We start from the raw sequence: 19,439 nt of genomic DNA, 5'->3' as shown, positions 1-19,439 counted from the left end.
GCATTGTGGATTTAAGTAGTGCTTTCAGTGTATCAATGTCTTAAAAAAATAAAATAAATTGGGATTTCAGGAAAGCAGTAACTTCTTGCAGAGTGCAGGGCTGAATAAAGACGTAGGAGGATCTAATTGTCAATAACACCATTACAATTAAATGGAGTTAATCCCAATTTGCCTCAGTGTGGAGGAAGGAACAGAAGCACCGAAGCAGTGACACAAAGGCTGTGGAGAGCAGCCGTGTCCCCTCTCCCTGGCAGCCACAGCCAAGGGCACTCAGAGCTCCCCAGCCTGTGGGTCAGAGCTGCTCTGTGCCAGCTCATGGCCAGGCTGGGACCAGGAAGGCCCAATCAACACATGTGGGAAAGGAAAAGCTGCTCTCACACACCCTTAGCCATGAAGCCAGCAGCAGGAATCGATAAAGACTCCTCCTGTGAAGGATTCCGAGCCCAGATGAGCACAACCAGCAGCTCTGACTCTGCCAGACCGGCTACAGCTGTGCAAACTGCATGTGAACTACAAGCCCTCTGCACCCTGCCAGTCAGAACAGCCCAGGATTGCAGCACCACCCTTCTCAAAAAATACCTTCATAATGCCCACCCTACCCGTCAGAATCTTTCTGTGCTTATTATTTTATGAGCCCGTGAGCTCTTTCTCTCTCTCCCTGCCACGTGACAATTCTGTGTGAGTGTGCACCCTTGCCCTGGCTCTGCCACCCAAACCCCTCACCTACCTTGTGCAAGGGGTTGCAAAGGCAGAGTAGGCTGCCCAGGCTGGATTGTCAGCAGCCCCTGACGCTGCAGAGACAGGAGGTGCTGCTGCTGCAACTGCTGCATCTGTAAGAGCTGCTGCTGAAAGGCCAACTGCTGCGTGGCCACTTGCTGCTGCTGGGGCTGGAAAAAACAACAACAAAAAAAATTAAAATGCACACTTGTTAATACAAGAGCAAAGCAGAGGATTCAAAGGGCTCCTTGTCTCAACTTGCTTTGATTTCTGATGGCAGTCACTTGGTATCAAGGCCAATGCAGCGAGCCCACCACCCCCGGCAAAGATCCCAAGGTATGGTTAGATGCTGGAGCTAACACAGGGCTGCAGATTCCCATCTCCAGTGGTTAACTTTCACCCAACCTAAATCCCTGCTGCCATCCCAACTACAAATGTCTACAGCATTTCTTGGTCCATGTGTTCATGTTTTACCCCAGACATGGCTGTGTTCCAGTGGTGGGTAAAGCAAATGCTGATGAAAATCCTGGGTAATTCTTTGAGGCAAAGAACATGAGAATCACACCCCATGATCACATCACACTCAGATGTAACAAGAAACCCTGCACTGTGCTCTGTTTGCTCATTCAAGGGCTGTCTCAACTATTAAGGCAATTCGACTGGCTTAATTTATGGTATTTTATACTCACTCTCTCTTCTTCATCCATCAAGCCTCACAATACTTTCTGTTACACTGGAATTATTCTGTGCTGTATTTAAGGCTGCCACTTCTGCACTTTGAAATTTTTAATTATTCTCACTAGAAGGAAGATGGAGTTGCTTTACTCCACAGGGATGTGAACCTTGAACCTTCGAGGTGTAAAAGAACATGTTGCTTTTCTCACTACTGTACCCGGAGAAGCTTTTAACTACTCTGTTTATCACTTCTGACATAAATAAATGAGAAAAAATCAGACCTTTGAAGAAGAAAAACTTCATCTAATATTGTTAATTAGCCATGACAAACGATGAAATAACATTGTAAATCTTTCATAGAAACAGCCACTAGATTTTAATTACACACATTCATAATTTAGCAAACAACATCTTACTTGAATGTGAGTGTTTAATATGTACAGTACTCGAGGCTTCAGAGTCCTTAATTTTGTTCAGTTAAGGAAGCCTCTAGGTTTTGCTTCCATGCTCATCTTGTATTTTATTTGCTTTGTTCTTTAAAATCCATGAAAGGCTTTGCATTTTGATAAATATCTTTTTATTTATTGTACAATGACAGGAGGAAAACTTTTGTTGTGTAAAACATCAATACATCATGCCAGTGTTTAGCAGTTCCTTGTGCTAGCCAAAAAAAATTAATGTAGATTTCCTTAGTAATTATCTGAGTGATAGAAAGATAATACAGTGCAGTAGTACAATAAATAGAAGGAAATTATCTAATATCCCTAATCTGCTAGGAATCATATCAAGGTGGAGGTCTTACACACATTATGGCTAACAATTATGGAAAGAAAATTAACTCTTACCAAACTGCACACTTTCACAAACAAACCCCAGCCAGATCCCGAGCTTTCCGTGGCCCTTCCTTGACACCAAGACAGAGGATCACTGCCTCCATTCCCTACTGATGTTACACAGGGAAAAAGTCCTACCAGAGCTGCTGGAGCACGACTGACAGACATCAACTGTGGCTTTGACCCCCACCTTCTCGTACCACCATGCCCCATCAATCCTAATACTGCAACTGACTTAACACCCACAACTCTGAAAGTCAGCCATTCCATTCATCTTATTTATAAACTCCATTTATCTTATTTCCAAAGAAAACCTTGGACTTCAGGAACACATCTAAACAAATAGGTGTTTGGATATTCTGAAACTCAGAGTTTACATTTCTTTGCAACAGCTTGCTCTGACACATCCATTTGTTGCAACTATTTGCAACAGCACCATATGCATGCAGGCCCCAGCAACAGTTGTATTGAGCTAAAGTAATGTTTGCCTCCATAAATATTAATTTTAAAATATATACACTTAAAAGTATTTCTATTAATATATTTATAGTATTAATACTAGTAGTAAGCTGTGTTTTACCTATTTGCCATACGAGTGCAAAGTTAGCACACAGGTTTTTTTTAAAAAAAACCTTTATATCAATCAAATGATGCCCTTTTGGTTGTCTTCTCAGCTATCCTAAGAAAAGCTCTTGAACACACTCTACTTTGAAAAGCCAGGATATAAAAGTATACAAGGCCCATTGTCCAAGAAAGAATTTAAAAGCAAGACACGTTGCCAAACTGCGCTCCCCACCCAGTTACCAAACACAGGATACAAGGCAGTTTGTTTACTTCTCACAATTGAATGCATACAAAAAAGGTCTCGGTGCAGTCCTGTTGTCAGGTCAGTAGTCAGTGTTAAAATGCTGAAATATCCTGATAAAACTTGCATTTTTGATCCCCTCCCTAAAGCTTCTGTCAAAGGTCTGTTTTCCTTTCTTAGGTTACTCCCTACTGCCTAACATAAACTGTCACAGTGCCGCAGGACAAACGGCCCTGCTCGGGAAACGGCGCGCTCCGTCCAGCGCCGCGGCTGCGCCGGACCCTGAGCACGCCCCTGGCTCTGGGGAGCCCCGAATTTTCCAGAGGAGAGGAGGAACAGGGCTGAGATCCCCCCCAGCACCTCTGCCCCTCGCTGTTGGGTACTGCTCAACCCTCTGCTACCCCACGCAGCCCTTGAGTAAAACCCCCAGGAACCTCGCTGGGGTCTGTCTGTCGCTCTGCTCGGGGGTCGGGTCCCATTCACCAGCGGGGCTGGGGAGGTTTGTTGTGTTTTCCTTTTTTCACGACAGCACAATAGGACAAGGCACTCACAAAATGACTTGGGGGATGCCGTACATGAATACGCTTGTTCCATCTGTCAAGGTACAAGCTCAGCCCTCGTTAGCACGGCAGCCGCCGGCCCCCACCACGGCGCTGCCCGTCAGTTTTCAGTGCCAGAGGGAGGGGGAAGAAATAAAATAATACAAGACCACCTTTTCCATGCTAATTTAGCAAGAATAACCTCCTTAAGCTGGGCTGAACAAACCTGTGGGGTGAAATGCATTGTTGAAATGGATCTCCACTAAAACCATCAGCAAAAATACTCCCCCCCAAACCCCTAGAATAAGCTGAAGAGAGTTAGGTCCTTGTTCTCCTTCCAGCTATCGTGTTAAAATGCTCTTCTTGAAACAGGAAGGAGTCCTTTCTTATTGTTGCTTTCGCTAGTGTAATATCAGAAGTGTGACCACAGTAAATCAGTGTGTTAGATATTGAAATGCCATCACATTGTCTAACTTCCCTTCTTGTCTTTTTTAACACAAAGTATTTTTTTTCTTTAAGCTCCAAGCCCTCATCTTTGTGTCTGAGATGCTCTCCTGTCTGACAACAGCAATTTAGAAGAGTTAACTTTTATCGTTCATTCTGCTGTGTAACTTTCCCCTTCAAATTTCTTTATCTGCCCTCTGAGCTCATCTGAACTTTCATGTTCTCCCAGCATGTAGGCTTGCATTCAAAACTATGTCTAATAGACCAAATAAGAGGTTAATAAGAAGTGGCAACAGAAAGAAAAAATACAATCCCTGGTAACTGATAAGAATGACAGTGGCAGCCCTTTATTGTTTGTCTTCAAATATAGAGTTAAAGATCTTTAAAAAACTAAATTTTGACGCCTTTGAAAAGAAAGAAGCACAAAATAACAACAGGGGGTTATTGCCTGCCAGCCACAGGGGAGAAGCTCCATAATTCTTATTCTCCCTTTTGAAGGCTGTTAGAAATCTGATTCAAAAAAGCAACAGCAGAAGGAGAAAGCCTCTTGAGGCTATCGCCATTTCCTGTGATCATGCATAATGCGTTTCAAAAGTGGGTTTTTACCAATTCTGTTGATCAATTGCACCTCCTTCATATTCCCTCTTTTTTCTGCTGTGTTTACATCTGATGTGACTCAATGACAAGCGCTGTCTGAGACTGTGAAACAGACCTGTCATGTTGATTTATGGGCGCATCAAACCACGACTTGTCCAAACTGAAGCTCGCAGTTCATTAATTAGAGAGTTGTGACTTTGAAGTCAGCTTTCAGACTGTGGTTTTTAACATTTGGCTTAATTTATATGCTCTTGAATGTGGATCTCTAAGGAAAAAACTGAAATTCCCTTCTTGTCTTTGAACTTCTTTTGACCGCACAATAATCATTTCTTTGTCCAGAGTGATGCCTGCATCCCAGAGTCATTAACGCGCATTGAACTGCCACTGATGAGTAAGCCCTACTGAATTAGAAAAACAGCCAGCAAAACAAAGCTGAGAGCATTCTGCACAGTGATATCTCACAATTACATGCCTTCCCTCCCTGTGCCATTTCCATTTTAATTACTGTTAGTCCTTTAGATTTACATTTTAGACACTTTTTAATCTGTTCCCTTTTTATTATAGTGGCGCCCGTAAGCGCGCTATGGTTAAGGTTGTGTCAGCGTTTCCATTATAAACCCCCCTGTTTTCAGGGGTTTATAACTCAGCTGGAAAAATTCACTCTGGGTTGAAACTTGGCACAGGTGGCACAATTTGCCAAAATTTCAAGGGGAATGGGGAGCAGAAATTGGTGCATGCTTCGAGCCAACACCCCTTGTCAGGTGACACAAGCGCAGCCGCTGTCACTGGACATCACCCAGTGTCTCACACCAAGAGGCAGCTTTCTAGGATCTACCTAAGTCAGCACTGATGTCAGATTAAACAGGAAAGTCCCAAACTCCTCCAGACTTATGAGGTGGGCTCAGCACCTTAAAGTAAATGTAACTGCAAGAAAATTAAATCTAAGCACACCAAAACCAGTGAAGTTTTGGATGTAACGGGTATTTTGGAAGGGAAGTGTATTGAAAGGGCAGGCAGAAGCTACCCTGGCCTGTTCCCTCCAGTTATGGACCATGGTAGCATCAGAGCAAGGTCTCCTGCCACCTCTTCTCCGTGTCACCACTGATGCTGCTCCACTGTGGTCCCTCCTGCTCAGCCCATGCTGTGAGGAATGTGCAACCAGAACCTCCCTGGCTGGAAAGTGCAAGCCCAAACTCAACACCTCTCGGCATTTTGCCTTGTTTAGAGAGGACAGAAGTGATCTGGGCCTGCTGCCTTGCCCCCTCCTCTCTCCACCATAACTAACTCCCCAAAGCACTCTCCCAAGATACAAGCCTAGATGCCTGCTCCAGGACTCATACTGAACAGCAAGACCTGGTCCTCTGCTATAAAATATGTGGCAGCGAGCAAATGGAAAGCACAGGAAAACACAGGCGAAAACAGGACAATAACTCTAAATCTGAAAGCTGAGGCCCGATAGAGTCAGTTCAGTTGTGCAATCATTTATAAGATGAATGACAGTTTAATAGCCACTAGACAGTCCCCAGGGATCTGTGGTTTGAAAGTAAAATGGGTATTGTCTGTACCTCTTTAGGCTGTTTTCCAGCATGTTGTTGCTGTAAAAGTTGAAGCTGCAACTGTTCCTGTTGTTTCTTATAAAACTCTTGAAGCTGCTGCTACAAAGAAAAGGGAAGATGGTAAGTAACAAAGTGGAGAGCCAATTCAGTGTCCCTTTTGCTGTAACACACAAACTGAGATTTGAAAAATAGCATCCTTTTATCTGTAATGGTCTGACCTTTAGTTTGAAACTCAACAATAAATTCAGTGCACACTGACTATTCTTGGCATTATCGTTTGAAAAGTAATCTCCAAAATGAACTGATGAAAAACATACCATTTTCTACACAAACTAATTAAAATAAGGCAAGGAATGACCTTTGATTGTAACAACAAAGCCAAAATGCCCTTGCTGAGAGAGCCTGGCAGATCTCTGTTGTGAAACACACATGCTTTCTAAATGATAGGGTTTGACTGTATTAAGTGTTGTTCAATACATGCACAGACATCCTGGGAAACACTCTCCTCCTCCCGTTCCCCAGATGTGCTCTGCGCAGGCAGCGCTCCGGCCGCGGGCAGGACGGAGCCTGGGAGCCAGGAGGAGCAGGCAGGGTCGGGCTGGGGGGACGCTGACACCCACCCGGGCTCCCTGAGACCCCGCTGTGCCAAACCCTGTGGCAACAGAGCCTCGGGGCTTGTCGGTGGCCAGCTTCCAGCTGAGAAAGGACCACGGGCTGCGAGAAGCACTGACACACAGCCCAGCATATGTTGGCTGAAATCAAACAGGCTTGCAAACCTCTCCACTTCAGTTTCCACAGCCCTTTATGGTTCCAGATGGAAATAACGAGGTCTAAATTGGGATGTATGGCCCTTCTACCTTGTTTATTCCAATTAGTCAGGGCACACCAAGCCTTCTGAGGGATGCAGGCAAAAGCAACAGGGACATCTGCCGAAGTCCTGACACTTAAATATGCATCTGTATTATTTAGCTGATCTTGGAAACACTCCTAGCACTGCTCTCTGGATTTGTTTCCAGTAGCTATTTCTAGAATTAAAAACAAAAGAGCAGTCAGTTCAGCTCACAGCATGGCTGCTCCAAGGTTCAGACCTGAGATGTGGGCAGCTTCTTTCCCCAAGGGTGTTCCAGAAGGTGAAGCCTCCAGCATCCACAGGGGCCACCTGAGCAGCTGTTAAGGAAACAATTACCTGTTGAAGCATGAGTGCCTGCTGCTGTTGGAGCAGGACTTGGAGTTGCTGGGGAGTTAGCACTTGTTGCTGGAGGATCTGCTGCATTTGCTGGGGAGTGATCACTTGAGGTGTCATCATAGCCACCGACACTGGAACCTGAAGGCCAAGAGGAGACAAAGAGGGTCAGAGCACATCCCCACAGCTCCTCCAGCATCCCCATGCTAGGGCAGCCCATTTCTGGCATCACGGGGGCTGAAGGTGAGAGTCCATAGAGCCCACCCTGGCCAGCACACAGGTACTGACCACACCTCCCCGGTGACTAAATTCCCCTTTTGCAAAACACTACTGGATGGAAATTCCTTAAAGCAAGTAATATGGTAAGATTTATTTGTTTTTACAAGAAATCATCAGCTGGGACTTTCCCTCCCAGAAAGCCCTTGCCTTCTGTAGAGAAATCCAACAGCCAAATATCCCGCACTGATGGGATCTAGACCCTATTACGACAGGTTTTTCAGAAAATTGAAGGAAGGCTCAGTGATGTGAATAACAGCACTAGACTCCTATGCAATTTTTACAGAAAGGCCCTACCACGATGTCTTTACCATTCCATATTCACCCAGCATACAGATGTCTTCAATTCTTTCATATTATGTGAGATACCATTAAAAGCCGCTTTCCATGACATTTCAGTGACAAACAGCTACAGTGATGAACTTGATAGCATTTCATATTTGCAACTGTTAACACGTTTCTGCACGGGCATCTTTGCAAGGAACCTGTACACTGTATCTGAAAGGATGATGTCTTGTTCAGATAAAACACTGACATTAAAATGACAGGCTGTCTTGGCCAAGGTTACACAAATTGTATTCAAGCGGATACCTAATGACAATGCTATGAATTCTGCAAGCTTTCTAGAATGTAATTTAGCTATTCAAAATAATCACTGCACTTGTGTTTAATTTGCAGACTACATGAGAACCATTTTGTCAGTCCCAGTAATGCAAGAAGACTATTTCCCTAGAAACCCACCCCTCTACCCTCCACCCCAAAAAAGGAAAAGAAAAAGAGGGGAAAAAAACAATAGAGGAAAAGACAAAACCCATATGAGTTTTAACAGTAATATTGAAGCACCTTACTTTTCTATAGTTTTAAATCAAACACATGACAGCACAAAACTAAAAGCAGTAAAGGATATACTTTGCTAAAAAGGATCTCCTGTCATCTCATGTATTACAATAAAAGCTAATAACATGTTTAGCACTTCTTCCGTGCACCACTTTAAAAAAAAATCAGCAGACAATAGCTGATCAGAAGATAAAGGAGTTGAAAAAAAAAACCTCCAGTGTAGTAGTAAGCAAGAGAGAAATGCAGTATTAATTTTATGTAACATAATGTCTTAATATGCAGTTTATCTTGACTTTTTCACATGATTTGTCCTGTCATTTGCATAGCAAGCTCTCATTCCTAATTTCACAGTCATTATGCACTGATGTCCTGATTTCTCAGCATCACTAATCTTGATGAACTAAAAATGGTTCCTGAAGGTCAGATGCATGTACAGTGCACATCTCCTTGTGTTGTTGTGTACATGTCGTGTGCCAGGGCCAGACACTGCCTCCAGAACATTTGCCTGAGCAGAGCCCAGCAACATCCCATGCCATCCCATGAATGCCAACACGGCGAGGTCGTCTGAGCACAGCATGTTCCCACATCTCTGATGGGGTCCAGGCTGGTGAGAACGCTGGCAAAAGGAGACTTCATTATGGGGACAACCACCAGAACCCACCAAAGCCAGTGGTCAATCTCCCACGGCGCCGCATCCCCTTGCCTATGGGAAAGCCACCACCTTGCCACACAGGACCAGCTATGAGGACACTGAGTCATCAGGATGGGTAATCCCATTAATTCAGAGTATCTTAATCCACAGTCTTTTACAAACTTTACTGGGAGCAGAAAATTATTTAATTTAATCCTGCCGTCACTATCTTCGCTCCAAAGCGTGACTCACCTTCATTATTCTCATCCCCAGAGAAGTTTACTTTACCCTGGGGTTTGTACTACCTCTCATTGAAGCTGGACCAAGCGAACAGAAGAGGAAGCATGCTTAAGTATGTTTTCTGTGCCCTTCTTGGAAGATAGACAAGACAAATACTCTTCAGTCAGATTTATGACGACAAGCGGGGATACAGACAGGAATAGGGTGGGGTGCTGTAAACCCTACACATCGGTGATTAATCCAAAGGGCTGCATTCTACCGTCAGCTGGGCAGGGACAACTCCCATTCACTTCCATGGCCTCTCTGCACGTTTATCTTGGGACAGATCTGGCGATTAGGCCCTATCTTTGAAAGCTGGCCATGTACCTTCCAGTAACAAATCTCTTAGCTGCACACTCCTTGCTAGAACAGAAGCACTTAAGCAGAAAGAAAAAAAATAATCATGTATGTAGTGCACACAGTCACAGAGTACAAGTACACAGAGTACGAGTTTACGTTGGTCCGATCGACTCCATTTTACCATCTGAAACCACATTTTCACACCACACCTGCGCTTCTAAAGAAGGTGCTGCCTTCCATTTATAAACAGCTAACAGCCACATTTAGCCACGGCCTGTACTTTAGTTTATCACAAAAGCAGCTTACGGAAACCTTGCACAAACAAATCTAAATGAACCAGAAACCATTGTGTTAAAAATTACAACACACATCCCGGACAAGTGTGGGCACACACATACGGTCAGAGGGACTTTAAATAGTTAAGAATGATGGCCTATATATCCACTCTCTTAACTCCCAACGTCCAACTTTTCCATGTAGCTAGTCCCTGGTAATACTAGGAATCAAAGGGCATGCAGCACCAGCAATAGGCTATTATAGCCCACACTTTATTACCCATTACTACCGAGGTCATTAGCGGTAAGAGTGATTGTACCGGTCTTAACCTATTGATCATTGTAACTACTATCATTTAATCCCGTGTTGAATGTCTGGAAAGCTGCTAAAGGCACACAAGAGAGAGTGCTTTAGTGATGAGAAATATAGCCAAAGCTTGGAAATTACACTTTGATTCATAAAATCTAGCCAGTGGTTTAAATCAATAGTATTTAAAACAGTCATGTAAGTTCTTAACTACAGCTCTCTAATATTTATGGGTCCCTTTTTGAGTGTATTCAGTCAAAACTAAACTTTATTTTAGATACTGTGTAATATACTTTACATTATGTTAGATAAAAAATATTTATTTCTGATATTTTGTTTGATAGTAAGTGAAACCTAAACCAAGAGCTATAAATTCATTTTAGATTTCTATCTCTCAGATGTCAACTTAAATGTGTTGCCAAAAAAAATTACAAACCAACTTTAAAAATGACTTAACTGTTTAAGTACATGAAAATGAGCATGTTTTATGAGTTAACAATGAATCACAGAAAGCAGTCTATGAAGAACTAAAATAATTCTGTCTTACTGCCTTCAGGGAGTTGAAGTTCAAATTAAACTACTGGCAGATATATTTAAAGAATGCTAAGTTAGCATGCAGAGAAGAAATCAATCTTTTATTTTTTTCTTTCAAGTTGTTTATTTCTATTTTGCACTTGAAACATGATTGTTGTTATTGATATGATAAATGAACTACTTTTGGGTATTGTTGACTGATAACAATAGGGTGTGGTAGATACCCAGCTGCATGTAAACCTGGCAGCAAAGGTAAAAATACAGCTGCAATTTGGCTCTGGGAGCTGTGCTAGTATGGACCTGCTGACATGCTAATACCATCAACGGCAAAAAATGTCTTTAATACTCACAATTGTCTTCGCTCACTGTTTCTCCCAGGGTTTTGCCTCTGCTCCTCTGCATCCCCCAAAGCCCTCCCTCCCCACAGTCCCCTCTGAGACCCTCCCATTTCAAGCCCTAAAAACACCCTATATTTTGGCAAGACCGACCAAGGGAAACTTCCACGAACTTGGGCCAAGCTCCCCTTTAACTCCCCCATGGAATGAGAGCAGGGATGCATTTGTCACTCCTCCACACAACCCAGACAAGGGTCACGGGGATGAAAATGATTTAGTCCTATTTAATCATCTCCATTCCCTCATTTTTGGTGATATTAATATAATTAAATACTACAGCTAAATAATTTCAAGTAGTTTAATCTTATATGAAGGGAAAAAAAAAAAAAAGAAAAAAAAAAAAGAAGAATGCCACTTTCACACCCCGTGCCTCAGATGCTGGATACGGCTGTGGTCCTGTTAACTGTCAGCAGGCATGCATGGAAGATGGGGAGGATTTCCTTAATTCATTAAGAATAACTCTGCCAGAAAATCCTTTTCTCCTGCGATCTATGTTCGAACTTGATTTCAGTCAGCCCTCATACCAGCCACCTTGGATTTCCAAACAGCAATTCTTCGGTTAAAGATTTTGTGATAAAAGTTAAACGGAGCAAAACAGCTGAACACGGAAAAGAACAAGTCGCTGAGGAACAGTTAAAAATACTGAACTACAGTAAAAATAGCTACGGCCAGGCAAAACCAAACAATGAACTTGAGCTGTCCTATTAGCAAGATATTAAATGCAATATATTTAAAATATAAAAAAAAAATTCAGGTGAAATAATGCAAAACAGGAGAAGATATAGCACTGACAGCCTGGCAAGCAGAGAGGCACGATGCCACAAGCCAGAGCAGAGCCCAGCAAAATAAGAAGTGCTGAAGGCAGGCAGGACCTGCTTCCATCCTGAGACTAAAACATTTCTGACATAACATTTCATCCTCCAAAATCCCAACACAAAACGCCACTGCCGGAATTATTCACGCAGGAACTGCAGTGCTGGTTCATTATGCGAAATGGAATCTCACTTTTAGACTCAGTTCTTTTGCCATAATACAGCACAGCACATTAAGGCAGGTAATGTTTATTATATTAATGTAAAATCAGCTAAGTAGTCTGTCATTAGCATAACTGTGCTCTCTGTAACAATACAACTCCCTATTGTAAGGAGAGGAAAAAACCTCCTTAAAATTAAATTAGCATTTTATTATTACAGTTTTGTTTATTATATTTTATCAGGAGTGAAGATCTCCTCCTGACCCACAGAAAGCAAAATGATGGGGTATGCTGACATTCCCTGGCATATCAGGATGTCTGCCTCTTCTGCATTCTCTTCAAGCTGAGGAAAAACGGGAATATTTTTGTATTTGTTTACAGAATGAAACATCTGATCTTATCTTCCACTTCTCATGCATACCAGGTTTCTCACTAAGTGCCAGGATAATTGTTTCTGCTATAATAAATACCCATTTAATTTGCATAAAAATATAAAGTTTACATAAATTAAATCCTTTCTACATCTAACATTTGTCAAATAGAGACTAAACCAGAACATACACACTCACACATCCAAATACCCCTTTAAAAAGATGAGTGAGATTTTAAGCTTGAGATTACCATCATAATTTTTCACATTTTAAAAAGTTATCGTTTTTGTTTCCATCTCTAGCATGAAAGGAAAAATTATATAACCTGCTGTACATGGTTTGAAATAGTGGTGATTTGATAATGATTCAGTTTAAAAGTAAAAAAAAAAAACAACCCAACTTTAAAAAAAAAAAAAAACCCTGCTTTTTTTTCCCAGAGTTTAGGAAGGGAAATGTTAGATCAACATATTCTGCCAAAAAAGCCTCAAATAAACTAAAAGCAATCCTGGTTAGAAACATCGAAAATACCACTAAAGCCCTTGAAAACCCCTTGAAACCCTGTCTCCCAAATACCCTTAAAATACTGAGAATGATCATGGTGTCAGACTCCTTACATTTGTGTATTAATTCATACATACATTATGGAGAGCTTAATTAAATAATAAAAGACTATGATTGAACCAGCAACATTTAATATGCCCAGAATTTCATGTGAGTGAAAGGGAAGTGTTATACAGAGGGACTTTTCCTTTTTTTTTCTTAGGGCAGATTTTAAAGAACTGCAACTCCCAACAGATTTCTAGGAAGGATGAGCCCTCTCTACAACCCTGGCTATTTTCTTCGGCAAGAATCAAATCCATAGCTGCCTGCTCTTCAAACCCAGGGCATTTGAGATGACGTACATTGTCGTGGCCAGTTGAAAAAAAAAAAAAAAAATTAGTGATTCTTGAAAAAAAATCCACCTGGTTAAATCATGCTGTTTATTTCCCACACAAACCAGAGCTCTGCTTAAACACTCGGGTTGCCTTTGCCACTCTGGTTCCAAGTGACGCCTTGATAACAGTTGTAAACTTTATTTGCTTAAAAATGTGCAGGTTTTCACACCTATGGCAGACACCTACAGCTGAACATCACAGCTAAAGCACAACGGTGCAAATTAGATTCTAATGAGAAAACATCAGTTGCCTCTTTGACAATTTTGCCATTCACTGATTTACTTCTAATGAAGACGCACTGCAACCAGCCAGCTCGCCGTGTTAAAGGTCAAAGCACGTTCAAAAAAATGCCTCACAAAATCAAGGCAAATGGGAAACCCGCAAAGAAACCTTCTCATAAAGTGGCGTGGCAATTAGAGTAATTGTGCAAAAAGCCGTCTTCGGTAAAAAGTGAAAGAAATTAAGCTGCCACTACTGTAACAGGTTAGATGAAAATCAAAATTTAATGTATTCTCCCTTGTGTCATCTTGTTTTGTCAAGACATCAAATAGAATTGGAAAGTACAAAATAACAAGCCCTTGAGAAATCACAGAAGCCGACCTTTTTGATGTTGTTGGTTTACCTTGTTCTCAGTTATTTGAACAATGATGTTTCAGATTTAAGGGCAAGATAAAGCTTAAAAATTAAAACCCGTTGTCAGTTTGGGGAGGAGGGGTTGTTGTCCCTCCCAAATAACAGAGCATCTTACCTAATCAATGAAGGCAAATCCGTCCAAAACTAGTGCACAGAACAATTAGCAATTCCACTTATTTGTTCAATATTCAGTCTGGGTTCTATAACATTCATTCAACTTCAATACAGACTACAGATCCTCCTGCTAGCGCAGGAAACCACGCTGGAAAGGTTAAAAAGAAAAAAAAAAATAGAAGAAAAAAAGGTTGGGGGAGAGATATTTGCCAGTCTGCTTCTCTCCCAATCTCTACACAGCCACTTCGATCTGCAGATGAGTATATGGTGGATTTTTTTTCCCTTTCCTTTTAACTGGAAAGCGAAGCTGAACAAGTAAGCACCTTATAAAAACAGAACAGGACAGGACATTTTAACTGAACTACAGCAAAGTAGTTTCCAGTAATGCAGTTCTGCTTTCAATAAAACAAACAAACTGCTTAAAACCAGCCAAGCCTTTCACCAAACAATAACAAATTTAGCTTATGGTGTCAGGACTTTCCCACAATCTAGTTCTGCAGGTGTTGATAAAACTACCCCTGCTACTGCTTTTCCCTAGCAAAGAGGGGAGAAAAACAACACCAGTAAGTTATCCTGCTACTGAGAAACCTTTACAGAAAGTAAATCCAAGTGCTGTGTCCTCCCAGTTCACGTTTGTCTACAGCAGCTCTGAAAAGACTAAGAAATACAGCACAGAAAAGCACAGGAGCTTTTAAAACTCCTTAAACTTCTGAATGCAAAAATCCTTCTCCCCTTACCTTTCTTCAGCTGCCGGAGCATGTAATCACAGACACAGAAACCAAGGCATTTTGCACTGAAATAATAATTTCAGGATTTTAAAAACAACTTCATTCTCAAGCAACAAGGGTGCTTGAGCACTGTCAAGTTAAAACGGTGCATAAGAAATCGCTCTGACTGCCCTACCTCACTTTCAATGCCTAAAAATCCATTTCATCCTTCTCCACACAACTGTTGCAACCCTTTTCTTCCTTGCACACAACTAAAACCAACTCAGCTCGCGCAGACATCAGAGCCCACCGTCCATCAGTGCAATCATCCGTCCGTGACCCACTGCTACGACTCTGCCGTGGGGTCTGATCACTGTTCACACCCCAGCACCAATTTCAGCGTGGGGTTAAGAGCTACACTTCTAAAACATGTGCAGGGACTCATCCAGTCCCAGAAGAACGTGAGGCACCCACACCTTCCTCTGAGCACTGAGGTCCCTGCAAAAACAGCGCAGGGATTTTATTTCTTCCCTGTCAATCCCATTGTATTTATGACTTCTCTTTAGTTCAGCTGAGTGACTGGTCAGAGCATGTCTCAGAGCTTTTTTTTTTTTTCTTTTAAAGCAAAAATAACACTGCTTAGAAAAGGGAGGGCACAATGGCACAGCACAGTAAATTGAATGTTAAACAAGACTCAGAAAAAAAAACAAACCAACTGTAGCAAACAAAAAAAATTTCAAAGCAGCCCTTCCTATCATAAGCTTTCTGATGATTTATGGTTTACCAACTCAGCAAGGTTACGCAACACTGCATGCCTTTAGATGCATTATTTGAGTCAGTTGAGATTTAATTAAGATCACAGCCTCCAAAATCCCTGTCAAATGAAAATTCACAGAAGACAATACACTATATATCCTCATGCAGATAGTCTCCATTCCATGCTCTGGAATAACATAAGTTAATCCTCGTTTCTATGGTGGCAGACAAAAGTTCACTAATTTTGTTTTCTTTTGACACTTGTGTTGTTTTCTGTTTTATGTCATGAGATCATTCCCTTTTGAGAGGGGAGGGGAGCTGATATAGGGGGAGAGGAGGGAGAGCAATATGTCTGAATATGGCAGCAGATGTATTTTGACATTCTCACAGCTCTGCTGTGATGTCATCAAGTTTTCATATAATTAACCCCTGCCAGTAAGAGCATCCTTTCATGACATCTGTCCATTGGGAAGAGGAGGAAGGAGTCAGGGAAAAAAGCACAAAAAGTGCCTCAGTCTTGCTCTCACACAAAAACCAAAATCAAACAAAATTAAATTAAGGCTACAAAACAGCATTTACATCTTCCTTCTGTATCAGTGACTGGCTTTCCCCAGTTCATTATCTGCCCCAACTACCTCCTCACCTCTGAGGTGCTCTGAAACCACACGCCACGGATGCCCAGCTCATTTCCAGCGCCTTCTCCTCCTGTCGGTCCTGGTGCAGGGGAACCCCTTCACTGTATAATCCAATTCCTCTATTTGCTAAGCATGAGCACATTAAATAAAACAATATTTCTTACAGAGAAATTGCTAGAACTTTACCTCATTCCACTGTATTCCTATTTGCATTATCTTAATATCTGCTTGCTTATCTCATGGTTTAGAAATGACAGGTGCTAGCGGTCTTTTGTTTGACAGGCCACTACACAAATAACTGTCTTGCCTGAAAGGGCTAATGCACTACTAATGAACAATAAATCAACTTTGATTATAAAGTGTCAGACCAATCAGTTTGCAGTTCAGCTCTATCACAGTCTAGGCCAAGGCAGCTACTCTGTTCAGGCAGGACTCGGGTTTCATCTCTGCAGCCTTATCAATGAAATTTTTTGGACGTAGCCACAAGAGATCACTGAAAGCCCTCTGACAGCAGATTTTCCGCTGGCTGCAAGGAGAGGACAGAGCCTGCTTTTAGAGACTTCCTAGGCTGCTACTACAATAAATATACAATCAACAAAAGCCATTTCTTTACTAGACAGAAGCACACTCTAATGACATACGCACATGTGCACATGTGTTGTAGCCGTGACTTTTAGAAGCAAACAGAAATGCCTTTCAACTTGGTGTAAAAGATGTGCGAGATGCCTGAAGGCTCTGCACATTAAACACACTTAGGAGGGGTTCGATCTGGTAAATAATAATTTAGCAGGGTGCTTACAGCTCTGGGGGGAGAGAAGGGTAAAGAGCCTCCTCGGCTACTACAGCTACTGCACATGCACACGGCATTCCAGGATTGGGCCCGGGAGCATCAGGCATGAGAATCAGCTGTGATCCAAATAAAAGAAAAGATTTTAACATTTAAGTTTATTTATAAAAAGGCAAACTAGCGTACGCAAGTCACTTTTTATTAGAAATAAACTTCAGCGATTTATTGTAGTTCACAACTCAACACTCACTGCTAGAATAAATCCAACCGTTTGGTTTTCATAAACAGATCTTGGTCACCCTGAATGATTCACACTTCCTGCCACCAAACTTGTTTTTATTTAAAAATATGAAATGGTAGCGTGTCGAACGCCGGCACACACACCGAGAGGACTGTGTCGCGTTACCGAGGGGCTTTTCCCTGCCACCAGCACAAGTCACAACTCTCACTGCCCTCGGAAACAAGCTGGCTTTGAAGGAGTTAATTGCAGAGAGGAAGAGTGTATATGCACTTTGCTCTAAACTTACCACCCACTTCCTAAGGGTTCCCTCCTCCCCGCCACCACCACCCTCGAAATTTCAGCTCACTCGCACTGCAACGCTGACACCGAGCCCGGCTGCGCCGACATCCCGTTACATCCATTTCGCCGGGGTTCACAGCACCAGTCAATGTCAAAAACAAAGCTCACTCACTTAATTTCCCCCCGGTAAATTGACTAGCGAATCCATTCAGCGATCCCGGTTCCTGACACTTAAACCTGACACTGTGTTTTATCCGGCTCCGTGCACTTTCCCTCCTTCCTCGCTCTTCTTCCCAACTCCAGCGCTGCGGCACAGCCCGCCCGGCTACGCGCACCCGCGACTGTCACGACAGGCGCCAGGCGACACGCTCCGCTCATCACTTCTAAAAACCCCCGGCGAGTTGCGGGGCGCACACGCTGTCCCTCCCTCCTTCCCTCCCTCCTCCCGCGGAGGAGCCGGGACCGCGCGGCTCCTCCAGGCCGCCGCGGCTCTTTCCGCCACTTTGCGCGGGCCTCCCGCCCCCGATCCCCCCCCAACCCCGCGGGGCACCCACCTGGGCGGCGGCGGGCGGCGTGCGGCGCGCCGGGCCATGGAGCGGGCTGGCGGAGCGGCGGGCGCGGAGCGGTGCGGAGCCTCCGCGGGCGCGGGCGGAGTGCGGGGCGCGCTGCTCGCGGGCTGCCGCCGCCGCGCCGCCACCCGCGCGGCCCCGCCCTGCGCCGCCGCGCACACCCCGCCCCGGAACGGGGCGCCCCGCGGGCCGCCCCCGCCCCCCGCCCGGGCACCGCGGCTGGACACCCCCACACCCCCCCCCCCCCCCCCCCCCCGGAGCCCGGCGCGGCCGCGGGGCGGGGGAAAGCGGCGGCACAGCGCGCTGGCGGCGCACCGAGGGAGCCTCCTGCCCGCCCCGCAACTTTCTCGTCTCCCGCGGAAAGTGGCTGTCGCTCGCCTGCCCGACAGTTCTGCCACACAGCCCCGGGATTTCGTTATCGGAAAATAGAGCTGAGAATAATAAAGAAACCACACCACAAGGTGCCTCTGGCGGGAGTTTGCGCCAAAACGGGGCAGAGCGCCCGGCCTGCGGAGGGGAGCATCTCTCCTTCTTCCCTCGGCCGCGCCTGGTCCTCCGCGTCCCCCGTCAGCCCTGCCCGGGGACATCCGCGGCCGCACGCATCTAAGGCAGCCGAGCCCGCGAGCTCCGTGCCCCCAAAGCCGCTGTGTTTGGTACTGGGGCACCTCTCAAACGTGGGGTACGCCTCACTCAGAATAAGCTTCACAAACTCAGGCGGGCTAGCTCCAAGAAATGCTTCTCCAGACTTCACCCAAACTCGACCCCTCTGTTCGTGCGCTCTAACCCAAGGATTGCCCGGTGCCCTGTTTTCCCTTCTCCAAAAAGCTCCCATCCATAACATATGCTGAGTTGGATTCCAGAGAGATCGAGTCCAACTACTTCATCTCAGGCAGCAATATTTGGTAAAACATCTCCCCGCTATTTCAATTACAGTTTTTTTTACCTTTTCACATAGTTTCTGAAGACAAAATTGATGCAGAGAGTAACTCCTCAGTTACTTCACGTGCAAGCACAAGAGCAGACAGAAGCTGCCCTACACCATTCCCAGCAGAACCTCCCGTTATTTGCACGAGTCGGGGCCGTCAGACAATAGCCCCATTAGTGATGCTGCTGAAGAACCTCACAAGAAGCAAAGACAAAGGACCCAATTTACTGACAACTTGTGATCTGATGTTAAATGGGATGCGATACGGATTGCTTTCCACCCTAAAGTGTTTTCGTGTCAGATAGCAAATTTATTAATGGGATTTTTTTCA

At 43.9% G+C, this 19,439-nt stretch overlaps 1 protein-coding gene across 3 annotated transcripts in view; it reads right to left on the bottom strand.

Annotated features, from left to right (window-relative positions):
* FOXP1 (forkhead box P1) overlaps positions 1 to 19,439 on the bottom strand; it is a 174,425-nt gene that overhangs the window by 68,386 nt on the left and 86,600 nt on the right. For all 3 annotated transcript variants that reach the window (XM_053953634.1, XM_053953633.1, XM_053953635.1), the window contains exons 5-7: positions 7,353 to 7,490; positions 6,176 to 6,265; positions 728 to 887 (exon numbers count right to left, since the gene is read on the bottom strand). In XM_053953634.1, coding sequence (XP_053809609.1) covers positions 728 to 887; positions 6,176 to 6,265; positions 7,353 to 7,490 — 388 coding nt within the window. The remainder of the gene's footprint in view (positions 1 to 727; positions 888 to 6,175; positions 6,266 to 7,352; positions 7,491 to 19,439) is intronic.

Source organism: Vidua chalybeata, chromosome 12, assembly GCF_026979565.1.
Source record: "Vidua chalybeata isolate OUT-0048 chromosome 12, bVidCha1 merged haplotype, whole genome shotgun sequence".
NCBI lineage: Eukaryota > Metazoa > Chordata > Aves > Passeriformes > Viduidae > Vidua > Vidua chalybeata.
The sequence above is the reverse complement of the archived record's forward strand: the minus strand, read 5'-3'. Positions and strand labels throughout refer to the sequence as shown.